The 16,796-nt window shown below is 43.5% G+C and overlaps 1 protein-coding gene across 1 annotated transcript in view; it reads left to right on the forward strand.

Moving 5' to 3' along the window:
- INO80C (INO80 complex subunit C) overlaps window positions 1-16,442 on the forward strand; it is a 44,202-nt gene extending 27,760 nt beyond the window's left edge. The window contains exons 4-5 of the mRNA XM_061590089.1: window positions 1,811-1,878; window positions 16,189-16,442. Coding sequence (XP_061446073.1) covers window positions 1,811-1,878; window positions 16,189-16,320 — 200 coding nt within the window. The 3' untranslated portion in view covers window positions 16,321-16,442. The remainder of the gene's footprint in view (window positions 1-1,810; window positions 1,879-16,188) is intronic.
- Window positions 16,443-16,796: the final 354 nt, after the last annotated feature.

Below are 16,796 nucleotides of genomic sequence, written 5' to 3' on the forward strand. Positions count from 1 at the left end.
AATAAATACATTTCAGCTGAAGTATGTGGACAGCCTCAGCCAACCTGCTCGCCTTTTTAATAATAATAATTAAAGAAGCAACAATGTGGTAGTGGGGGGGATGCTAGATTGTGAAGGCAAAGGGGTAGATAGATTGAGGAGGGGGGTTAGTGCTTTTAGGCCTTGGGATGATCATCAGAACTGATGACATGGTTAGTGTGCACTTGGGGAATGAGTGGAGCAGAAGACAGAGCAGCACATGCACACATCCAAGCACACCTGCCCCTCCTGCAAGCATCTGCAGGCGTGCATGCATTTGGGCATGTGGGAGGGGGGAAGCTCTCAACTACCGCAGCATCTTGGAGAAGGAGATTGGGGGGGGGCGGAGTGTAGGTGGAAGAAAGGGGGGATGCTGGCACACACACTTGGCCTCAGAGATTGGGGGGGAGCAAGTCCTGAGTTTCTTTAGTGCTCCAAGGCTCTGTCTAGGCCGAAGATGAGATCTGGGCAGCCTCGCAAATAAGAATAATTTTTAAAAGGAGGTGGTAGCGAAGCCGGAGCCAAGAAAGCCAGATAGGCTGACTGCCAGGGAGGAAGGGAGAAAGCAGCCTTTCCTTGCAGCCTTGCTTCTTTTTGCTTCACGAAAAGCCCTCTCATTCTGTGTAAGGACATCATCACTTGTGGCAGTGCAAGGAGACGGGAGTCGGTGATAGTAATCCCCTCTTCCTCCTGAAAGCTCCACCCTTAGCCTCCATTGGCATCTGCCACATGTTTTATAGGCAGATGCTTGCCCTCGGCATGCCTGAAAGACACTCTGGTGCTTCAGCAAAAGTTCTTCCCTCTTGTTTGGAGCAAGGGGGAGGTGTCATCTGCAGCAGCAGTGAGGAGCAGACAGCATCCACGGAGTGAAGACTTTTTTAAAAAAATTAATAAATCATTTATTTACTGTTCATGGCCCACTGCATTATTTGCAGCCCCCATAGGGGTCACGGCCCCTAGGTTGGGTACCACTGCTTAAAAGTATAAAACCTTCAAGTTACAGTATCTATTAAGTCAGACTGTTGCAAAAGACTGAATCCAAGCTCAAAGTCTTACTAAGACAGAGTAGTTGGAAATACAGAAGCATACAATAATTCTTACCATCAGATGGAATTAATGAGACACATGCCTCTTGCTCCAACTAGTGAATATTGCACTGGTCCTGAACACTAAATGTTTGGCCTTTTTATATTCTTTCTTATCAAAAGATGTGCTTATTAGAGCCCAGCCATGCAGTCTCTTCTGAGTCTTGCCGAGTCCTTTGTGTAAGGCTTCTAAACAATTAAATACCCTTTTAAGGAATTTCGTCTCTACAATCAGACGTATTGGCTCTCTTCCCAGACTGTTATCTGTGTGAATCTGTTTAGGACTGCGCAGACAGGTTTCAGCAGATAGGCTTTAGCAGTGTCTGAATGAGATGGCAGGAGAAGGGAAAGTGCTTTGTAGCAGGGAGAGAGCATTACAGGAAATACAGGTGTTCAGATCACAGGCAGGGATATATCAGGAGATGTGGATGGATAGATAAGGCTGGGAGACGTTGAAGCTATACATAATGTGTGCTAGATCTGGGAATGGACAAAAAGGCAGTGTAGGGATTTTAGGAGAGGAATCCTGTGGTCTGATACCACATTTTTAACAAAACAAACAAAAAATCCTATTTACGTCAGTAATTTGAATAATATCAACATGTCAGGCCTGAGGCTCAGCAATTCATAACTTAAGAACTATTTTTTTAAAAAGGCTTAAATAAACTGAATGCTTATCTCTTTCTCTTTTTCTGGCACATCTCTAGATTTCAGTATTGATGCTCCTCCTTCCTTTAAACCAGTCAAGAAGTACTCTGATATTTCAGGACTTCCCGTAAGTATTATTTGTTCATATTTCTAGGATTGGTGGGGGTCTTACTCTGTACTACTTCAAACTTCTCTGAAGAATGATCCCAAATAGCAGTAATACATTCTCAAACAATGTTCTGGAGAATCCTGGAGTTCGTTTGGACACTTATACTCAATGGGAAGATGGTAACAGCTGATATATATAGCAGTTCTGTCTCTCTTGTCCTTGATAAAGAGCAATCCCTTCCCTGAAGCACTGGTCCCTGTGACGCCCTTCCCTGGCTCTCCCTGTCAGGTTCCTACCTGCTTGTGGCTACTGCCTTTCACTAGGCACCACCAGGGACTCCACCAGTCCGGACTGTCCTTTTTTATGGTTTCTCTCTCCGCTCTAGCACAGATCTCAATAGATCCCCCTGCTAGGCAGCACCACCAGTCACGTTCTACAACCAATGTTCCCAGGGACCTTGCCTGAGTCTCTCTATCCGGTTACATTCGTGACTGCGTGCCTATGCTGTTCCCAACCCCCTTGTATCAATGCAGATAACTCATAACTCGGGGTTGCTCTGGATACTTATAATGTTATCTTCTCCTCTTCACCGCTGCCACCATTTGTTACTGTTTCCCTTCAGCCTTGGTTATTACCTTACCCTCCCTTCTGGTCTGTGAAACCCCAGCCAAGGATCAGGCCTTCGGTAAACCAAAATAGTATTTATTAAATAACATTAATAACAAGATAACTTTGATAATGATCTACAAGCTTATGGTTTCATCTATTACTGTGATATTTGACTTATTACTAATCCGAACTCCACCTCCCTCTTTCTCCACACTCTCCTGACATACACCAACTCACACCCACCTCCAAACTCCACCAAAACAACCCACTCACGTCCACCCAGATTCAACTGTCATCCTTCCATTTATACTCTCAGCCATCCAAACACTCAGCCAATCATCCAGCATTCTACTGCTCATTTACTCCCCCCTCCTCTTTCATTCCACTTACCAGGTATCTTCTATACAAACAGCACTTACCATATATACATTAATACAGGAACATCACAGTCCCCTCCCCCCATTCAAATCCAGGAACTGGTGACAGTGTCCATTCTGGGAGGTCAAAGTAATTCTTGCTACACAGTTCTTTCCTCCGATAGCAGAGGTTCAGCTGCAGCTGTATCTAGACATAATGGAGGGGTGCCTAAGTATTTCTGCTTCTGAGACCAGCCTGTGTACATTCAAACTGAAATTCCTACCTAGAATAACAGCACTACTCACCCCCACCTCATACCCAGATTGGATGAGTACTGTTTTACCAAGCAAGCAAATGCAGGAGTGAATACATCTGAGGACTTTTTCTATCTGTTTGCAAACTATGAATTTCAAAAGGTCCATTGCCAGCTCTGAACCAATTTGAGTCACTTTAATAGAGTGCTTTCTAAGTGTTAAGTGTGCTAATGCTGTGGAGTTGGTATCAATCCTCATATTGAATGCTACTTGTCCAAACACAGACTAGGGCCAGGGTGGGGAACCTTTTCGGGCCTGAGGTTCACATTCCCTCTTGCCCAATCCTCTGAGGACCATGTTCCATCAGTGTGTGCGTCCAATACAAAAGTAATGTGTTCATCCTCATAAAAACCACACACCACATACTTGCGTGCACACACAGACAGACAGACAGACAGTATTCACTGCATGCACACACATGCTCCCCTCCCCACTCCCAGCAATTCAGACTGAAAAAAGCATTTCTCTTATGGAGTTTGCAGCTGGGCAGGGGAGGGTTAAGCCTTTCCCTCCCCTGTCATACTCTCCAGAAATTCCCCCCCCCCACATCTTTGTTCTTGTTATGTGCCTCCAAGTCGACTACAACTTATGGCAACCCTATAAATCAGCGACCTCCAAGAGCATCTGTCGTGAACCACCCTGTTCAGAGCTTGTAAGCTCAGGTCTGTGGCTTCCTTTATGGAATCAATCCACCTCTTGTTTGGCCTTCCTCTTTTTCTACTTCCTTCTGTTTTTCCAAGCATTATTGTCTTTTCTAGTGAATCATGTCTTCTCATGTGTCCAAAGTATGATAACCTCAGTTTCATCATTTTAGCTTCTAGTGATAGTTCTGGTTTAATTTGTTCTAACACCCAATTATTTGTCTTTTTTGCAGTCCATGGTATCCGCAAAGCTCTTCTCCAACACCACATTTCTTTTTTTTTTCAATAATTTTTATTCAGATTTTCATAAAACATACAAGACAAAATCATAAAACATTCAAAGACAAAAAACAAAATCAAAAATAGTTAAACAAAAAGAAAAAAAGAAAAGAAAAAAAAAAAATAAAAAATAAAGAGTAAAATATTGACTTCCCATTTGTCAAAGATCAAATCAGTTATAAGTCTATAATATATAACAATCCTGTCTCTTAAGTCATATTATAAAATCACTTTCCTCCAGTAGTTATCTTACTTAATCATCAAATCTCATAAACATTACTTTATTCTTTCCACAAAAAGTCAAAGAGAGGTTTCAATTCTTTAAGAAATATATCTATCAATTTTTTTTTCCAGATAAGCATATCGATTAATCCATCTCATTACTAATTATGATAATCTTGTTGTCATAACCATAGTCAAAATAAACATTTCAATTAATCCATCACATCAGAATCTGTTAGGTTCAGTAATTTCAGTAGCCATTGTTCTATTATCCCTATTAGTTCCATTTTCCATCTTCCATCTTCAGTAGTCTTGTTAAGTCCAGTAATTTCAGTATCCAATCTTCCATTATCAGTATTCCATAATAATCTTGCTGTCAAAGCCATAGTCATATAGTAAGAGTCTGATGGGAATTACCTCTATCCCAAATATTTTCTTGCCATCCATTCTGAATAGGTTGCTGAAATACTGCTGTAAAATCATATCTCTGTTCTTTTTTTCAAAATACACTGGGTCATCTCTTGAAAGTTTTTCCATTGTCACATGGCTGCAGTTAATTCCATAGATTTTCTCTATATTGGGCTCCATCACATCATTCCAGTCCAGAAGATTATCCATGCCATTGATAACTTTATCTCTAGAATCTTCATTAATTTCTTCAGAGATAACATTGAGTTCCAAACAATAGATTTTATTTCTAAAGTCCATAGACTCCAAATCTTGTTCCTGTTCCACGTTTGTTCCAATCTCCGGGATCTCCTCTCTCACAGGGACCCCTGTTCCAGTCTCCAGGGTCTCCTCTCTCACAGGGACCCCTGTTCCAGTCTCCAGGGTCTCCTCTCTCACAAGGACCCCTATGTCTTTAATCTCCTGTGTCTCCAAACAATAAATTTTGTTTCTAAAGTCCATAGACTCCAAATCTTTTTCCTGTTCCACGTTTGTTCCAATCTCCGGGGTCTCCTCTCTCACAGGGACCCCTTCCAGGGTCACCTCTCTCACAGGGACCCCTATATCTTTAATCTCCTGCTTCATTTTACTCAATTCAATTTTCAGCTCCTTACAACCCTGTCGCAGGTTTTGTTTCGTTATCTCAATCTCATCCATTATTTTCTGAAACATAGTTATTTCCAGCTTCTCAGCCACTTTCTTAATTGCCATTTTAAAAGAAAAATATAGGAAAACCACTTCTTATTTCAGCAACAATTGGGTTAATACTCCAAACTTGGTGACATCACAGTATAAACAGAGCAGACAGCCTTATCTCTCCATGCTAAAGTAAACAAAATGCAGTTCCCAGGATCGAAACAATTAATGGCGGTCGTCAGAAAACAGATTCGTCAAAATAAAATAGACCAAAAAGAGAGTAGTCTCAGACAATATAATATTCTTCAAAATAAAAATCTGGAATAGAAATCCCTCTTCTGTGTATATCTTTAGAATGCAAATCCAGGACAGCTTTTTGCAACAAAAACAGAGATAAGCTATTAATTAGTGAGTAGCAGAGAGAAGTTATGGCTCCCCAGTGAGATGTCAAAAACCGATCAATCTGGCAAATCTCTTTTAAACAGCAACAATTTAAGTCAAGTAAAAGAAAAATATAGAAAGAAGGGTGCTTGCCTGTTAGTGCGTTCTCTCTTAGAAGATAAGATGAACGTTCGCTTTTCCAGATAGAGCTTGTTGTTAAAAATCCGTCCCACCTTCGTCGGCTGGACCTCGTCCCATAAATTAATGAGATCTGGTCGTCCCAACAAAAATAGGCTTTGAGGTTAATCTCTTCGTTTCTCCCTACCCGGGAGAAGTTTAATCAGTCAAAAAAAGAAAAAATCTGACTGATATATCTGAATAAGCTTCTTTTGAGGCAGGAGCCCGTCTCAAAAGCAGGCACAGGCTAAGTCACCCTTCCCGGAAGTCTCCAACACCACATTTCAAATGAGTTGATTTTTCTCTTACCAGCTTTTTTCACTGTCCAACTTTCACATCCATACATAGAGATCAGGAATACCATGGTCTGAATGATCCTGACTTTCGTGTTCAGTGATACATCTTTACATCTGAGGACCTTTTCTAGTTCTCTCATAGCTGCCCTACCCAGTCCTAACCTCCTTCTGATTTCTTGACTATTGTCTCCATTTTGGTTAATGACTGTGCGGAGGTATTGATAATCCTTGACAAGTTCAATGTCCTCATTGTCAACTGTAAAGTTGCATAAATCTTCTGTTGTCATTACTTTAGTCTTTTTGACGTTCAGCTGTAGTCCAACTTTTGTCCTGCTTTTGTGCTTTCCTCTAACTTTCATCAGCATTCGTTTCAGATCATTACTGGTTTCTGCTAGTAGTATGGTATCATCTGCATATCTTAAATTATTGATATTTCTCCCTCCAATTTTCACACCATCTTGGTCCAATCCTGCTTTTCGTATGATATGTTCTGCGTACAAATTAAATAAATAGGGTGATAAAATACACCACTGTCTTACACCCTTTCCAATGGGGAACTGGAATTTAATTGTGTACGTCGCCTAGAGTGGCTTTGGCCAGATAGGCGACACAAAAATTAAATTATTATTATTATTATTATTATTATTATTATTTCTCCATATTCTGTCCTTACGGTAGCCTCTTGTCCAGAGTATAGGTTGCGCATCAGGACAATCAGATGCTGTGGCACCCCCATTTCTTTTAAAGCATTCCATAGTTTTTCATGATCTACACAGTCAAAGGCTTTCCTATAATCCATAAAGCACAAGGTGGTTTTCTTCTGAAATTCCTTGTTCCATTCCATTATCCAATGTATGTTTGCAATATGATCTCTGGTGCCTCTTTCCTTTCTAAATCCAGCTTGGACGTCTAGCATTTCTCGCTCCATATATGGTAAGAGCCTTTGTTGTAGAATCTTGAGCATTACTTTACTTGCATGGGATATTAAGGCAATAGTTCGATAATGACTGCATTCCCTGGGATCCCCTTTCTTTGGAAGTGGGATGTATATGGAACTCTTCCAGTCTGTGGGCCATTGTTTAGTTTTCCATATTTCTTGACAGATTTTAGTCAAAATTTGGGCTGATTTGGTCGCAGTAGCTTGTAGCAACTCTATTTGTATGCCATCTATTCCTGGTGATTTGTTTCTTCCAGGTATTTTGAGAGCAGCTTTCACCTCGCATTCTAAAATTTCTGGTTCTTCATCACACGGTTCCTCCATAAATGAATCTGTCATCCTGGCATCTCTTTTTATAGAGTTCTTCAGTGTATTGCTTCCATTTCCCTTTTATTTCATCTCGGTCAGTCAGTGTGTTCCCCTGTTGATTATTCAGCATCCCTACTCGTGGTTTAAATTTCCCTTTCATTTCTCTAATCTTTTGGAATAGGGCTCTTGTTCTACCCTTTTTGTTGTCCTCTTCTATTTCTATACAGTAACTATTGTAATAGTTCTTTGTCCCTACGTACTAGTCGCTATATTGTTGCATTTAGGTTTCTGACCGTGTTTCTATCTCCTTTTGCTTTTGCTTTCCTTCTCTCTTTAACCATTTTAAGAGTTTCTTCAGTCATCCATTGAGGTCTTTCTCTCTTAACTAGAGGTATTGTCTTTTTGCATTCTTCTCTGATAACGTCTCTGACTTCATTCGTTCTTCTGGTTCTCTGTCAACTAAGTTTAAAGCCTCAAACCTGTTCCATATTTGATCTTGGGAACAATTTGATATTCAGCCAGAGCAATCTCATCAGCCAGGCTCATAGCAGATGGCTCCATCAAAGAGCTATGGTCAAAACCCCTTAGGGAGAGGGACCAGTCTGGTGGATGAGCTGCAGCACGCTGGCAGTCCACATCAATACGATGGAGTGGTCTGATTGAAAAAAAGTTCGTAATTTTTTGCTGTCCCTTTAATTCTGTAGAGGAGGTTTCGGCCTGTATTGATATCGAAATAATTTCCTGTTGAGCCTTGTCTCGTCTCTTCTTTTTCTTTTTCTTTTCTTTGTCTAGTAGACTTACTAGAGCAGGGAGAGATCTTAAAGCTTGTCTCTCTTTCCTTGTTAACACCATTATCAGGCTGTACTTTTTAGGTTGCTTAAATTCAGAAGAGCGGAGAGTGATTAACGACTGGTAAGCTGTTTAAATGATTTGTGGAGCTTTCAAAGTTCTAGATTTACACAGTTTTTAGCGCAATGGATCATTAACTCCAGGACCCTGATTGTTTGAGTTACGTTCAAGGAATATAGATAATTAAAACATATATTAGCAAAAATCAAGGGCGGCTGTGGAAAGAACTCACCCGCCCTCGACCGGAACCGTCTTGTGACGTTGCTCAAATTGTTTCTACTCTTCTTGCCGACTATGACTATTGGGTCACCTACGGGGTGGCCCATTTTGCCCTTGCTGCTCAAAAGCTGAGGGCGAAGCATTTAAACGATCTTGGTCTCTAGGGATCCCAGAGGTTTTACAGTTTTATTGTGGGAGTTTTAACATTTTTATTAATAAAGATGGCGGTCCTGTTTTAATATTTGTCTAAATGATGAATTTAAATTTTTTTTTAATGTCGTGTTTTTTAATGTTGTGCTGGCCTATGGCCTGGCAATAAATTTTGATTGATATTTGATCTTTATATGCTTCTGGGATGTTTTTTAAATTGTATTTTGGCGTTATGATTGCTTTGTTCTTCTTCTTTAGCTTTACTCAAAAAACCCTTCTAGTGGAGCCAATAGAAGATTCCCCCCACACCCCCAGAGCAGCCCACCTGGTGGGATAGAGCTGCAATGCTAGCTTCCTGGCAGTAGTGTCACTGCAGCTTAGAAGGAAGGGTGAGGATTGATACTACCAGTGCACTCATACCGCTTTGATCTCCCTGCTTCCTTGCCCCAATTCCCTCACAGTGAGTGGCAGCAACTCTGCTGCTGGGAAGCTGGCATTGCAGCTCTGCCCCACCGGGTGAGCTGCTTCTGGCTTTTTTCATGGCTGAGGGAAGGAGGGGTGAGGAGGAGACACTGAGGACCCTACAGTGGACTAGAATCTAGCACAGTGCAGAGTTCAACAGAATAAAGGTAGACATGGGTAAATGGGGGACAAATATGTAATTATTCCTATGTGTAAGCTACCTTGGAAGCCTGTTGGGATGTAAGGCAGGATAGACTTTAAAAAAATAAATACAATAAAATAAAGGACTGCACGAAAAAAGCAGGGTCTGTTGCAACGGGCCCAGCCCAACTGGGGCAGCAGGGGAGGGACAGTTCACTAGGCTTCCTATATAGAAAGCTGTTCCATAAGCAGGAATGGGTAGATCATGCGATTTATTGTTTTTGCCTCTGCATATATATATATATTTTAATTGTGTAGCCATCGTATTAAGATAAACCTCAAGGCCATCATTTCCCTTAAGGGGCTGCATTTGCACTTTTTAGACTTCTCTTGAAATTTAGAAAATGAGCCCCTGGCCATATTAATGCAACAGAAATTTCATTCAGCGCTAAAAAAAAAAATATCAAGTGCTCAAACATCTGCCTCTTCTTGAAGACAAACCAGCTCTATTTCTATAGCAACAAATACAACTATATATAATTCAGCTGTGTCTATGGTCTTCAACCTAAGCTTACAGAAATATAAGTAAGACTTATAATACAATGTTTTATTTAATTTATTGTATAATTTGGGAAATAATTTTATAATTTCCAATGTAATTTATTTAACAGTCTAACTGTGCAGTTATTGCTGGTATATAGCAATGCCTCAGTGGCTTATCTCCTAGAATGAAGCATATGAATTGCAGAGAACTTGTTGTTTCATCTATGAGGTGGAAATGGTCATGAGGATAGTTTGCTGGGACATGCTAAATGATGTTTTTAGACAATCCCACAAAGTAGATTTATTCAGGAATCCAGCTGTGAGCAAGGTAAGTCAACGTGTAGAGCTTGTATGGCTCCATGGTATACCCCAGAGCTGAGAGCAATGAAACAATATAGGAGATGGCTTGAGTGCAGATGGAGACAAACTCCTGGTGGATGCAGTTGCACACTGGTAAGTGCCTATGGTAAGCTGTATTTAGGAGCTGTGAAGGCAGCAAAAAACAATATTTTGCTGCCACTATCAAATCATCAATGTGCTGCCCCGCGGAGCTCTTCAGAATTGTCCGGGGGCTATTACACTCTGGCCCCAGGGACATGGTAGAACCATCTGAGGCCTGCTGTAATGAATTTGCTAAGCACTTCCAGGATAAAATCTTTAGCATCCGCCAGGACTTAGACTCCAGTGTTATAGCAGGTGAATCAAGCGGGGTATCCAGAGCACAGCCTTGTCCCGATTTCTTGGATGAGTTTCAGTTGGTACAGCTTGAGGACGTTGACAAAGTGCTTGGACAGGTTCATGCAACCACTTCTGTGCTGGATCCGTGCCCTTCTTGGCTAATAAAAGCTAGCAGGGATGGAACAGCCGGCTGGGCCAGGGAAGTGATTAATGCCTCTCTGCGAGAAGGGGTTGTCCCTGGCTGCCTGAAAGAGGCAGTAGTGAGACCACTCCTGAAGAGACCCTCCCTGGACCCAGAAAATCTTAATAACTATAGGCCGGTGGCAAATGTTCCATTCCTGGACAAGGTCCTTGAACAAGTGGTGGCAGGCCAGCTCCAGACACTCTTGGATGAGACTGATTATCTGGATCCATTTCAGTTAAGTTTCAGGCCTGGTTTTGGCATGGAAACAGCCTTGGTCGCCCTGAATGATGACCTCTGTCGGAAGAGAGACAGGGGAATGTGACTCTGTTGATTCTCCTTGATCTCTCAGCAGCTTTCAATACCATCGACCATGGTATCCTTCTGGGAAGACTGGCTCAGTTGGGAGTGGGAGGGACTGCATTGCAGTGGTTCCGCTCCTACTTGACAGGTCGCCTCCAGAAGGTGGTGCTTGGGGAACATTGCTCGGCATCCTGGACTCTCCAGAATGGGGTTCCGCAGGGGTCAGTTCTGTCCCCCATGCTGTTCAACATCTACATGAAACCATTGGGTGCGGTCATCCGGAGCTTTGGAGTGCGTTGCCGTCAGTATGCTGATGACATGCAGCTCTATTTCTCCTTTTCATCTTCTTCAGGTGAGGCTGTCAATGTGCTGAACCAGTGCCTGGCTGCGACAATGGACTGGATGAGGGCTAATAAACTGAGGCTCAATCCAGACAAGACTGAGATGCTGCTAGTGGGTGGCTCTTCTGACTGAATAGTGGATGTCCAACCTGTCCTGGATGGGGTTGCACTCCCCTTGAAGGAGCAGGTTTGTAGCTTGGGGGTTCTCCTAGAACAATCTCTGTCACTTGAGGCTCAGGTAGCCTCGGTGGCATGGAGTGCCTTCTACCAACTTCGGTTGGTGGCCCAGCTACGTCCCTATCTGGACAGGGATAACCTGGCTTCAGTTGTCCATGCTCTGGTAACCTCCAAGTTAGATTACTGCAATGTGCTCTACGTGGGGCTGCCTTTGAAGACTGTTCAGAAGCTGCAGCTTGTGCAAAATGCAGCGGCCAGATTGGTAACAGGGACCAGACGGTTCGAACATATGAAACCGATTCTGGCCCGCTTGCATTGGCTGCCTGTATGTTTCCGAGCACGATTCAAGGTGCTGGTTTTAACCTATAAAGCCTTACACGGCTTGGGACCACGATACCTGATTGACTGCCTCTCCCGACATGAACCCACCCGTACACTACTGTCCCATCCAGAGCCAGAACTATGAGGCTGAGATGCGGGTGCAATTAAATCTCATTTTATTAAAGTAATGGATACATCAAAGGCATTGCGCTTCATAGAAAATCCTGCACTAACTCACTAAAATCCGTAACTACACTCTATACATGCTCTGCGTCGTATGAAGGAAGTTGACACAGCAGCTCCCCACTGTAAGCGGCAAGCTTAAGTAGGGAACATTTTCGATCGTAATCTCTGACTCCTTCGCAAGTCCTGTCTCTGCCCTGTCCATTTCTTGTGGCGGCGGGAGCAAGGTGATGGGGGTGTGTGTCTCTAACGGCTCATCAGAAGACACCTGCTCCTGAGTAACGGATTCGAGGTCAGGGGGCTGTGTCACGCTGGTGGCATCCTGGGAACTGCTTGGTAAGGGAGGAGTTGGCACTTTTGCTGGAGCTTCCCCCAACGTCCTCAGCAGCAACTGGGGGCGGCACGCTCTCCTCCTTGGAAATTGTGTCTTCTGTGGGAACTGACTGGAATTCAGGCTCACTTCCCTCCCCAAGGTCTCGCTCAGACTCAACAACTCCAAGTCTCCTGTGTCTCCTGGCAGCGGAGGCGCCTGAAACTCATGCCTCCCTCCTTCCTGTCCCTTCTGGGAGAGCTGAGACTCAACAACTACGCTCAACATCCAAGGCCCTCCTCTGGGTGCCTACTCCGAGGGAAGCTGGGAGGCTGGCAACAAGGGAGAGGGTCTTCTCAGTGGTGGCCCCCAAATTATGGAATGATGTTCCTGATGAGGTGCACTTGGCACCAACGCTGTTATCTTTTCGGCATCAGGTCAAGACTTTCCTCTTCCCCCAGGCATTTTAGCATGTGTTTTTAAATTGTTTTTAAATTGTTTTTTGTTTTAAAATTTGTATATTTGTTTTTACCGTTTTTAATTGCTGTAAACCACCCAGAGAGCTTCAGCTATGGGGCAGTATATAAATGTAATAAATAAATAAATGACACATGAAGCTTTGTCCTGTATATGTATTCATCAGGAGCATTCCAGACGTAAACCTGTAGATGCAAAACGTTAGCACTAGTTCTGAATATTTCAAAAATTAAGGATTACCCATTCATTTGTTAGGGTAACCTAACTGTAGCAATCACAACATACACTTACATAGTCATAAATTAAAGATCATCCCTGTTTGTGTGTTATTTATTGTTATTCTCAGAATCTATCTATCAGAAGAGAACACAGACTTGCATTTAGGTTAAACTAGGTGTTGGAGTCACCTAGGTTTGTTGTACTGGGGGACTTCAACATCCATGCCCAGACAGCTCTGGCGGGAGTGGCTCAGGATTTCATGGCCTCCATGACAACCATGGGTCTGTCCCAAGTAGTATCTGGTTCCACTCATGCTGCTGGCCACACTCTGGACCTTGTGTTCTGTGCTGGATGGGATGATGGTGATCTTGGTGTGGAGGAACTTTCTGTAGTTCCGTTGTCATGGACAGATCACTACCTGGTTGGGTTTAGACTCACTGGGACTCAAAACCTCTGCAGGGGTGGGGGAACGATTAGGATGGTTCACCCGAGGAGGCTGATGGATCCGGATGGTTTCCTGAGAGCTCTTGGGGGTTTTCCTGTCACCTCGGCAGGCGATTCTGTTGAAGCTCTAGCTGACCTCTGGAATGGGGAAATGGCCAATGCGGTGGACATGATCGCTCCTAAGTGTCCCCTCTCACGGAATGGAGCCAAACCAGCCCCCTGGTTTACCAGGGAGCTGATGGTGATGAAACAAATGAGACGGAGACTAGAGCGATGTTGGCAGAAGACTCGGAGCAAGTCTGACCGAACACGGGCTAGAGCCTATTTGAAGGCCTACTCTGTGGCAGTGCGGGCAGCAAAGAAATTACTCTTTTCAATCACCATTGTGTCTGCGGGGAGCTGACCAGCGGAGCTGTTTTGAGTGGTCAGGGGTCTTTTACATTCTGGCCCCTGAGAGGGTAATATAGACCACTCAACAGCCCAATGTCAAGAATTTGCACTGCACTTTGCAGATAAAATCATTCAGATTCATTCCGACTTGGATGCTATAGTTGATACAGACTCAGTGGATGTAACTTTGGCTCCTGCCTGTCCAATAATAATGGATTCTTTTCAACTTGTACAACCCGAGGATGTGGACAGGATCCTTGGAGAGGTGAGGCCTACCACATGTCTGCTAGACCCTTGCCCTTCCTGGCTTATTAGAGAGGGGGCCTGGCCGAGTGGGTGAAGGGAGTGGTCAGTGCCTCCCTACAACAAGGCAGAGTTCCAATGTGCCTAAAGGAGGCAGTTGTAAGGCCTTTGCTGAAAAAGCCCTCCCTGGACCCCTCTATTATGGATAATTATTGGCCAGTGTCTAGTATTCCATTTCTGGGCAAGGTAATAGAGCATGTGGTGGCCTCCCAGCTCCAGGGATTCCTGGATGAAATGGATTATCTGGACCCATTTCAGTCTGGTTTCAGGCCTGGTTATGGGATGGAGACGGCTTTGGTCGCCTTGGTGGATGACCTACGCAGAGAACTCAACAGGGGGAGTGTGTCCCTGTTGGTTCTGTTGGACCTCTCAGCGGCTTTCGATACCATCAACCATGGTATCCTTCTGGGTCACCTTGCTGGGATGGGACTTGGGGGCACCATTTTACGATGGGTCCATTCCTTCGTGGAGGGGCGAACCCAGAAGGTGGTGCTGGGGGATTCCTGTTCGACCCCCTGGCTGTTGGCCTGTGGGGTCTCTCAGGGTTCAGTTTTGTCCCCCATGCTATTTAATATCTACATGAAACCGCTGGGAGAGGTTGTCCCGAGGTTTGGGGTTCGGTGCCATCAGTATGCAGATGACACCCAACTCTGTTTCTCCTTTCCACCTAATTCCAAGGAAACTGTCTCGGTTCTAAACCAGTGTCTGACAGCAGTGGTGGACTGGATGAGGGTGAACAAGCTGAAGCTTAATCCAGACAAGACAGAGGTGCTCCTAGAAAGGCGGATCAGGGAATAGGGATTCAGCCTGTGCTGGATGGGGTTACACTCCCCCTGAAGACGCAGGTTCGCAGTTTGGGTGTGCTCCTGGACTCAGCCTTAAACCTGGAGGCCCAGGTTTCTGCGGTGGCCAGGAGTGCTTTTGCATAGTTAAGACTAGTGCCCCAACTGTGCCCGTTCCTGGAGTCGTCTGATCTGGCCACGGTGACACATGCCTTAGTTACATCCTGCTTAGACTGTAACGCGCTCTACGTGGGGCTGCCTCTGAAGACTTTTCGGAAACTTCAGTTGGTGCAATGAGCTGCAGCCAGAACGTTAACTTGGGCTGGTTACAGGGATCATACAACTCCCCTGCTGCAACAGCTCCACTGGCTGCCAGTCTGTTTCCGGACACAGTTCAAAGTGCTGGTTATGACCTATAAAGCCCTATACGGCTTAGGTCCAGGCTATCTGTCAGACCGTATCTCCCTATATGAACCTGCCCGGGCCCTGAGATCTTCAGGAGAGACCCTTCTCGCAATCCCAACACCTTCAAAAGTGTGACTGGTGGGGACACGAGACAGGGCCTTTTCGGTGGCTGCCCCTAGGCCCTGGAACTCCCTCCCTAGGGAGGCAAGAATGGCCTCCTCTGTGCAGTCCTTCCACCGACAGCTAAAGACTTTTTTCTTCCGGCAGGCCTTTGGAACTGAAGGCTTTAAGGGTAGTGATTGAAGAGGGTGCTGTATCTTATTGTTTTACTTGTATGCTCTTAAACTGGGTTGCAGTATTTTAAGTGTATATCTAATTGGTTTTAACATCTTAATAGTTTAATTCTGTTTTAATGCTGATTTTTATATGTTTATATGTTCTTAATGATATGTACTTACTTTTATCTGGAAGCCGCCTTGAGTTCCAGTTTGGAAAAAGGGCGGGGTATAAATAATGATGATGATGATGATGATAATAACTAATAGCATTATATGTTTCTTTAGCTTTTGGTGGAAATATAGTAGTAATGAATTAGGCCAAAGGTCCATCTAATCCAGCATTCTGGCCCCAGGCCACATTTGTTGCAACTTCACAAGCACAAAACATGGCATGAAGAGCAAAAGAAAGGGAAATGGCTGGTCACTATGGTGTAGCTTATATATCCCTTGCAGTTAAATAGTTCTTTCTTTTAGATATATTTCTAAAATGTTAATTTTCACAGATTTTAAAAGTATGTGTTTTCAGACTTTTCCACTCAGATGTTTGTTTGTGTGTTCTTTTCTTAGGCAAACTATACTGATCCACAAAGCAAACTGAGATTTAGTACTATTGAGGAATTTGCCTACATTCGGATGCTTCCTTCTGATGTTGTTACGGGTTACCTCACTCTAAGGAAAGCAACAACTGTTGTTCCCTGAGAAGTGGAAAGAAAGCCAAACCCTTGTTTGAAAGGCTGACTGTGAAAATCATTGTGCATGTGTGTGTATATAATAGGCTAAAGTTTTTAGAATTAAAATATGGATTCCAGTTACTGATTTAACCTTGATGTTTATATTACTTGCTTCCATAAGCTTACCATTTTGAGAAATACATCCTGAGCATTTAATACTGTTGTTGTATTTATTGAATTTATATCCCACCCTTCCTCCTGAAGGAGCCCAGGGTGGCAAACATAAACAAAACAATTTAACAAAAAAAATACTAGAACATTCTAAAACACAGTTAAAAGCATTCTTTCATAAGTGGTTTTTGGGTTGTTAGGAACAATACTCTTCAGCCATCAAATGCATGGGTAAACAGGAATGTTTTCAAATTATTTCTGAAAGTCAATAGCAATGGAGAAAGACGCACCTCACTGGGGAGGGTAGTCCACAGATGGGGAGCCACCACTGAA

This window comes from Rhineura floridana, chromosome 11, assembly GCF_030035675.1.
Source record: "Rhineura floridana isolate rRhiFlo1 chromosome 11, rRhiFlo1.hap2, whole genome shotgun sequence".
NCBI classification, from domain to species: Eukaryota; Metazoa; Chordata; class Lepidosauria; order Squamata; family Rhineuridae; genus Rhineura; species Rhineura floridana.